Source organism: Setaria viridis, chromosome 8, assembly GCF_005286985.2.
Source record: "Setaria viridis chromosome 8, Setaria_viridis_v4.0, whole genome shotgun sequence".
Taxonomy (NCBI): Eukaryota; Viridiplantae; Streptophyta; class Magnoliopsida; order Poales; family Poaceae; genus Setaria; species Setaria viridis.
The window spans coordinates 9062834-9072187 of record NC_048270.2 but is presented as its reverse complement, the minus strand read 5'-3'; the positions used below and the strand labels follow the sequence as shown (position 1 = coordinate 9072187).

General features: G+C 43.7%; 1 protein-coding gene across 1 annotated transcript; it reads left to right on the top strand.

Moving 5' to 3' along the window:
- Positions 1-8187: 8187 nt before the first annotated feature.
- Positions 8188-8697, top strand: LOC117834273 (uncharacterized). Its single transcript, XM_034713887.1, has one exon. It carries the CDS (start codon positions 8188-8190, stop codon positions 8695-8697), a length of 510 nt encoding a protein of 169 aa, XP_034569778.1.
- Positions 8698-9354: the final 657 nt, after the last annotated feature.

Sequence of the window (9354 nt, the reverse complement as noted above, 5' to 3'; positions counted from 1 at the left end):
ACATTCTGAGTTTACCGTTCCTACAATTGCCATGTGAAGTTTATAGGATTGGAACTTAGGGTGCAAAACTCTTTTGGAGTAGAGATCGTAACACATAGAAAAACCTTGTGCACATCTAGATAGAAATTGGAATCAACTTTATATGTGTTTGGAGTTTTAGTTTTTAGAACACCTAATTCAACCCCCCTCTTAGGGTGTCACGATCCCTTTAGCCGTGATTGCTCAAAGCAATCAGAGAAGGCCTCAAATCAATCAATAGTATAGATGTAGGGGATTATGTGCATCAAACTGACCATCATCACCACGTTATCTTGTCAATATAGCCATAAATTAGTGCATGAAGTGTATTTGGACCATATATGATCATAGTGACAAATTGATGGATTGATTTGCTCGTTTGAAACTTGGACTAAACTGACACACCACAACTTGTTTTTTATGGTGGGTGCAATATACACTTTATAATGTCTACATATTAGTATATTACTCGGGATGTAGGGGTAACATAGAATGAAGTGTGTTGGATAACTCAACTGGCAGATTTTTGAGTATGTTCATATGCACCATTTTGTCTTTTGAATGGTCGGGAGGTACCCACAAGAAATTCATTGGAGCCCATGCAAAGCAACCTTAGATAACAAAATTCTTGAAAATTAAATACGTTGTCCTAAAATACTACATTTGTGTTGCCACTACAATGTGCGGCAAGTAACTTGCTTTCTTGTTGTTGTGTATGCTATAAGTTTTTGTCCAATCATCTATGAAGCAAATTAAGCTAATTAAAAAGATGTTCAATACAAAGGTACCTATACCAGTTTGTATAATTTAAACGTATACAACCAAATATGATGAGAATATATTGTTTTCACTATATATACATTATACTATGCAGTGAACCACTAGTGTGGACAAAAGCCCACAAAGAAATGGTAACACCTAAGCATTCTAGAAGCAGTTTTTTTCATTGGTACAGTTTTGGATGCAGTTATACAATTAATCATTGAGTGAAGCAGCAAACATCAATATCTTAGGCAAATTCTAAGGATAAGTCTCCCCTTGTGAGGTTGAGCTAGTGGTTCTAATATTATACAACGAAGATAGCTCAATTGTACAAGATGGGCATGCCCACACATGGGGATGAAAGTAGGAATGCGAATATCCAGTACAACTGACACCATATACCGCATAAACCGATCAAATATCATATTTTTGGAAAAACAAATCGGGAAAATCCAGCAAAACCAAGATCGAAATCGCGATGTGGATGACTCCCATAGTCCTATATAAGCATGACAATGATTATAACACCCCAGTAGAGGCGCATTATAAGCAAAAGAGAGAAAGTGCTAAAGCATAATCCTAGCCACAAACCATTTCTATCACTTCATCCATATGCTTGTCCAAGTTTATCATGTCCATGGCTAGGATTCCTTATCCTTCTTCACTCCACACATACCAAGAAGAAAGAAAAATATGCTATGCCTAGAACAAAAAGTTAATCATTGTTGGCATACATTTTGTGTTTACAATGATTTTCCTAATCCATTAAACATGATCAAAATTTCAACTTATTTAACTCCCTCAATTATTTAAATTGGTCTAGCATAACAATTCACCCCTCCTAGGAAAACAACAGAAGCCCCATTCCGACCACCTCTCTCCCATCTCCATGGCTGCCCCCCTCCTCATCGTTCCCTCCCTCCCATTCTTCTCCACCAAAATGAAATACCCTTGATGACACAAGTCCATTTTACCGCTGCAGTTGTCCTCTTGAGCAATCAAGTGAGGAACGCTTCATCATCATCATCCATGTTCTAGGCATGGCCATGAGGATGCCCTCTAGGTGACCCATGACACTGAGCCGAAGGTGTGCCACTGCTGACTTTTTGGCAGGATGACCCCTTCCCTCGGCGGTGTCGACAATCGCCACTGCCGCCCCTCTTGTCTCTATGCTCATTCCCTCTCATCGCCGTGCTCATCTTCAACCCCTTCAATGCCGTGCTCATTCCCTCTCCTGTCGACAACGAGGTGCTAGTGGTGACTTCGTCAATCTCGAAAATTTGCCAGTTCAGTCCTTCGAAGGTGCTCATAGGGGTAGGATTGTGTGCGTGTGTTCTTAGGGGCGAGTATGCGTGCATGTATGTGAGCGTCTACATCTATACTGTGTGATTCGAAAAAAACAATCCACCCCTTCCCAAACACGCACTCGCACTTTTTTTTGTTTCACACAATTATGCTATTCCTACAAATAAATGTTTAGTCTATTATTGATGATAGTTAAGTACCAAATATGACCGTCAAAATACTCAAGAATAAAGGAGGATTGGTATTTCTTACACGCATATTTGGTTTCAAATAATGTAGTTCCACTTGTCCTTGGAGAATATTTGGTTGCAGGTGAAATAGCACAAAAGGATGGAGAAAACACCCTTTATGGATCCAAGAAATACACTAGGAGGTTTCCACGTGTGCATCCCATGGATTGAAGGGCCCACAAACTACCGCAACCTCCTCAATCCACTAGATAGCGCATGCAACTGCCATTGGGACCCACCAGGCAGTCACCCGGAGAAAGGTGGTTGCGAGGAGGGCCCACAGGAGGTCGACCGAACCAGGGGTTCAGCCAAACCGCCCTTGCCTCCTCCTGTCTCCAGCCTCCACGTGGTGACAGTTGATGGGGCCCCTACGACAATTATGGGATATTCCTCGAAGATTCCCTAGCAAAACCGCCTCTTGGAGCCTATAAATATGAGGGTAAAGGCTCCATTCTAGGACACACACCACAAGTGAATCATTCTCTCCCTCGTAGCTTCAAAGTTAGTGGAGTTAGGCTAGAGTAGCTCTCCTTCAGGTTTCAGGTTCTCTCCCACTTAGCTTCAAAGTTAGTGGAGTTAGGCTAGAGTAGCTCTCCTTTAGGTTTCAGGTCTCCTTGGAGTCTAGGGTATGGCTCTTGTATCTTTTATTCCTAGGTTGACTTTATTCTATTCAAAGTATACATATTCTTCATATAGTGTTGTGCTTGATTCTTCGATGCATGAGTTAGTCTTATACCCTTGCTATGTTGATGTGTTAGGCTTATACGCTCGTATGCTAGTCGTATACCCTTGCTATCGTAGTATAGGCTTATATACTCTTATGTATGCCTTGAGACCATGCTTCAGTATATACTTTGTGCACATGTATACCTTGTATAGTTTAGTTGATCTATGCTACGACATTAGTTCAATGGCCATGTTTATTGATGAGGACATCGCCATGCTGGAAACACACGAGTCATGGTCTTCCCTAAGTTACAAGTCGCCACCATCTCGATCGTTGCGTTCAGTTCGGATTCAGCCCACACCGCTGCACAGTTTTGGCCATATCTCCCTCATACGACATTGAAACGAGGCATTCCTTAATGAGTTGGAATGGGGACGATGACGCCATTCTTTTAGTTCTGGTCCTAGGTCCAGAAGGCTCGTGGATCATTCTGTGTGACCACGACAAGGTGTATCATCACCAGTTTTGGGCCAACTTGGCCTTGTATCGTGTCGGCCCTTAACCTCAAGTTGTGGGTACCCCCTTCCTGGTCACCCCCAACCCTAGTTCGTCCCTTTTGATATAAAATCAGTAGCTGCCACCTTAGAAAGATGGATTTTGTTTACTTCTAGTTTTCCTTTGAGAAACTAAGATTGATTCGTTGTAACTGTGGCGACAAGTCCTTTTACAGTGATCCAGGGCCCCTGTTCTTGTTCTCCTCGACTATGTCGATTAGTCCTTTCGAATTGAGAGCTTGAACCCTTCTTTACTTCATTCATATTTGCTATTTCAGATTGCGTGTTTATACTTTCTTGCTTGTGTCCTTCGATTCGCTTGCAGGGAAAGCCTTCTCGGCGAGGTCAATCAAGTTGTGCTTGGTTAATAACCAACAGAGCAGTGGTGTAGTGGTTGCAGGGATTCGAATCGTGTCTGATTAGAAGCCCGGATCGTCAATGTCGAGTCTCCACCAATCGAATCTATGAATACCTTTCAGAAGATCGAGCCAGTGCTACATCACACATATGCAACTTGTTCTCTCATTGAGCTTTGTTAAATTGTAGTGACCCTTAGTGAGAAACTTGTCATACTCCCATGATCAAGATCACGTACACGCCACCACCATATGCTAAACTTCTACACTAGAAGTTAGCAATCATCATTTCATCCATCCACAAAATGAAGCTCCATGTTGTTCTATGACCTCTCTCTCCAAAGTTATCCTTGCATAACATACTTGGGTTATGCAAAAAATAAATAAAGGACATGCTCATGAAAGCATGATGAAAAAAAAGAGAAAAAAGATAGCCCATGTCTCAAAAGAAAAGGCAAAGGAGAGAGAAGGATCATACAAAAAGAAGTCCATATACCATCCACCATATCCACCATCCACACACATGCACATCTTGATCAGGTTGTTTGACTTGCTTCTCCGAAGGATCCGGTCTTTGACTTAGCAATAAATGAGAAACAGGTATGCCTTCAGTCTGTTGGAGGTATGCCCTAGAGGCAATCATAGAGATGATGATATTCCATTTGTATCCATGATTTGTACTATGTTCCTTGAATATCCATTAAAGGCTACTTGAATTGATTTGCAATTATGTGAATTGTATGTGAAACTCTTTACTTGTATGATTATTCTAAAGTTGTCCCTAGTCGGAGTTCATGTGAGGACACACATGAATATTAGACTAGCACATGTATTAGTTGATGACTATGTTTCACAGGTCATGGACATGGAGATGTTAAACTAATAATGTGGGCACATGTGGAGACATGTGCTAGGACTGACCCAACACGAGAAGTAGTTCTATCTTTACACAACATGTACGCTTTGTCCTTAGACCTGACATTTTTGCATGTACTCAAGATGTGGATCGACTTACTTAGGGGCTATCAAACGCTACACCGTGATAGGGTAGTTAAAAAGGTAGCTTTCAGGTTTGTCAAGAAGCATGGTGTGAGACATGGTCAATCAAGATGGGATTTGCCCCTCTCTGATTGAGAGTGATATCTCGGGGCCCCTCGAGTGATTGGATTCGAAAATGCATGGCCATGCTACGTTCGGTTAAGAGTTAACCTACAAAGGGATTCCGAATCACAAGATCGAGAAAGAGCGGTCGGCTTGAAGCTAGATCAAATATCGTGAGACAAAGATAATAGCATGTACATGATGTTGTGATGGTTCGTCTAATATGATCTTCGTGTGCGTATAGGAGTTGGCACGTCTTGCTAGAAGCCGCTACCGACTATTGGGCCGAGTAGGAGTATTCGGGCCATGTCTATACGTATCCAAATCCATAGGGTCACACACTTAAGGGGCTGGAAGCCCAATTCGGATGTGATCCGAGTTGGATTAGGCTTAGAAGTACTAATGGGCCTCGGACCCAGAGGCCCGTTAGGAACCTCAATAAAGAGAGGGGTGGGGGCGCCCTAGGGTTTACACCTTTTGGCAAAACACATCTGCCGCATCTCCCACGCCCTCACCTGTTGCAACTCGCGAACCTAGCAGTCCAGCTTGCGACGCTTCCTCTCTGCACGTGTGGATACCTAGGAGGTGTTGCGCTTGCAGCACGTGGATGAGCCACCGAGGAGCCACGACGAGCCGACGACGAGCCACGGCACGAGGACAACCTTGCTGCACATGGACGAGCTGCTGAGGTGCCGCTTGACGTCAACATGATGGACTATGTTCGACTACGCTGATTGTCTTCACTGCCCTGACACGATTCTGCATCTTCTGCACCAGTGCGTCGAGTGGTAATCCCGTGATCCTTATACGGTAGTTTTCCTGGTTTACGCGGTAGAAAAATTTTGATTTGCGCTAGTGTAGCCTACCTCGTATCCCAACACATTCTTCCCTACCTAAAGCTCCACATATAAGCCTATTAGGAGTAGGTTATGAAAGAAAGGCAATCCTAAGCCTTGGTGAGGAATCATACACATTGAGAGATCGGAGAGTATCATTTGAGGAACTTTTCTTTCTTTTGAAAATCTTTGATCAAGGGATGAGTGAATGGTGCTCTATAAAACCATTCTATCTCTCAACCGCCCAAGACAAGGTGAAGCTACATGCCCCATAGGACTAAGGTAAGAGGTAAGATCAATGCCAACTTATTCAATTCTTGGTAGAATATTTTGTTGTAGTCTTGGCATAAGTTAGGAATACAACATAGTAGAAACTTCTGATCAACCAACCTAAGTCTTAGAATTTGCTCGAGACGAATGAAGGGCTAGCTTGGGGTTGTTGTTGACAGTCGTTAAGTACCAAATATGACCGTCAATATACTCAAGAATAAAATAGGTTTGGTATTTCTTACATGCATATTTGGTTTCGAATAATGTAGTTCCACTAGTTCTTGGAGAATATTTGGTTGCAGGTGAAATAACAAAAAAGAATGAAGAAAGAACCCTCTATGGATCCAAGAAACACACTTCTAGCCAATGGGAGGTTGCCACGTGTGCATCCCATGGATTGTAGAGCCCACAAACTACCACAACCACCCCAATCCACCGGATAGCACACACAACCGCTATTGGGACCCACCAGGCAGTCACCTGGAGAAAGGTGGTTGTGAGGAGGGCCCACAGGGGGTCGGCTGAACCAACAGTTTAGCCAAACCGCCCTTGCCTCCTCTCATCTCTAGCCTCCATGTGGCAACGGTTGACGGGTCCCCTACGTTAGTTATGGGATATCCCCTGAAATTCCTTGGTAGAACTGCCTCTCGGAGCCTATAAATATGAGGGTAAGGGCTCTATTCTAGGACACACACCACAAGTGAATCATTTTCTCCCTCTTAGTTTCCAAGTTAGTGGAGTTAGGCAAGAATAGCTCTCCTTCGGGTTCCAGGTCTCCTTGGAGTCTAGAGTATGGCTCTTGTATCTTTTATTCCTATATTGACTTTATTCTATTCAAAGTATACATCTTGTTCATATTGTGTTGTGCTTGGTTCTTCTATGCATGAGTTCATCTTATACCCTTGCTATGTTGATGTGCTAGGCTTATACACTCGTATGCTAGTTGTATACCCTTGCTATCATAGTATAGGTTTATATACTCTTATGTATGCCTTGAGACCATGCTTCAGTACATACTCTATGTGCAAATATACCTTGTATAGCTTAGTTGATCTATGCTACGGCATCGGTTCAATGCCATTTCTATGGTGGCTTCAGCCATTGATAAAATAGCCTAGTATGGCTGGAGTAATTTTAACAATGCAAGCATGGTGCTTGGATTGCTTAGCTTCATTGGATATGAGTTTGCCCCACGGGCCGTAGAGGTAGGCCGCAGGTGGTGACAGCCCTGTTGGTCCTTTATAATCCTCCACGTTCAGTTACACTATAGGAGTTCGTAAATTTGCAGTAACTTTGCTGGGCGGAACCAGTACGGGTAATACCTCCTCGTGTGTGCCTGGGTGCATAGGCCTTATTTCTATACAATGTGTATGTATGTTATGCTTGTATGATATGTGCAGTATATAGGAAGTACATATGAACCTAGAGCTAACACTTAGTCCTTCTCCCTGGCTTAGTTATCTTGAGATGATTCCTGTGTGTGTCACACTACATATCTATCATATCTTACCCTTGCCTTAAGTATTGTCTCTATCCATCTATGGTATACTCATATGCATAGTAAACTCTTTTGACCTACCCGCTTCCTTTGGGAAATACTATACTCTTGGGAATACTCTTTGGAGAAATGCTACAATGGTATACCCGTGCACTTGCGGATTTATTCATGATCGTTAAATATACCAACAAGCATTTTTGGTGCCGTTACTGGGGAAGGCACTGGTTAAAAGTTTTTTACTTTGTATGTGTTTATATTCACAGTTGATAGATCATTACTCAAGTCAGCTAACCTTGATATGTCTTCTCTATCTTTGATGTGAAGACATGTAGTGTATGACTGGTTTCAACTTGCCGACAAATTTCCTTGAGAATCCGAAATCACTTGTGAGAAGGGTACGATCTCGTGTCATTTCTCCTCAGATCACTCTCTCGGCAGTCGACCTAGCTTCCTTTGCACCATCTATATCAAACGCTATGGCCCAGAAGACTCTTTGTGAGTACTCTGTTCCCTCAACCTCTCAGATGCTGAAAGGCCCTAAGGTGGACATGTGGAACGCGAGCTTCGAGATCTAGATAGGTCTCATTACCATGGTGCAGGCTAGCCCATTCTGTGGAAAAGCCAACGAGGATGCAAGCACCCATTTGCAACAGTTCCTTGAGATATGCAGCACCATCACCATCAAAGGGGTGAGTGAAGTCACTATTCATCTCCGACTATTTCCATTCTCTCTCCTGGGGAGAGCAAAGCAATGGTTCTATGCGAGTCTTATGGAGGTGAATACATGGGATAAATACTTTGCGGCATTCCTCACGAAGTTCTTCCGTTGGACAAAATCAACGCCCTTCATGGAAGGATTTCGAGTTTTCAGCAAGCAGCTACTAAGTCAATTCCCAAGGTTTGGAAAATGCTTCAGGAGTCCATCCTGGCCTGCCACACCACAGGATGGAAAGTGGCTCATTCTTCAGAATTTCTACAATGGGTTGACTCTGACATCTCGAGGCCATGTTGATGCTGCTGCTGCTGGAGGAGCCTTCTTCTCACTTACCATCGATGCTACTACAACATTGATCGAGAAGATGGTCTCTAATCAAGGGTAGAGCGATGAGCAACTCCAACCTAGGCAGAGAGGTATGTATACCGTCAAGGAAGTGGACATGCTTACCGCTAAGATGGACCTCCTCATGAAGAGATTGGACGATTACACAAAAGAGAAATCTGCCATATCCAACACCGTCCAAGCTATGGACTCTCACATGAAATGTGAGGTTTGTGGAAATACTGGACACTCAGGGAATAACTGCCTGAAGGCTTAGGAGGACGTATTGTACATGAATGGCAACAACAACGGATATCATCTTCCTGGCAATGACGCTGTACATGCGGTCGTAGTTAGTGCGACGATGCATCTTATCTTCCTGGTGATGGCGGTCCTCGCGCTCTGCATCGCGGTTGAGTCCAGGAGCACCGTAGTCACGATCGTACTCGGCGCGGTGCCGGAGCTCGACCTCTTCCCGCTCTTGATGACAGTTGTTGAGGTCAGGGCAGAGGTCACAGCGGTCACAGAGATCATGCAATTCTTCACGGAGGTCACGTTGCCGACCTTGTCTGGCACGGTCCTTAGCATTACCTCTCCTACCGCGGTATCGGTTGTCGTTATTGGCGTTGTCGTTGGCGGGTGGGTTGGCGTTTTGCTCCACCTCTTCTTCATGGATTGGCTCCAGCCGACCTCACACGCGGTTGCCTTAGCGGTGGTC

Excerpts from the sequence above, each read along its gene's own strand:
- LOC117834273 (XM_034713887.1), top strand. The coding sequence starts at position 8,188 with ATGGTGCAGGCTAGCCCATTCTGTGGAAAAGCCAACGAGGATGCAAGC.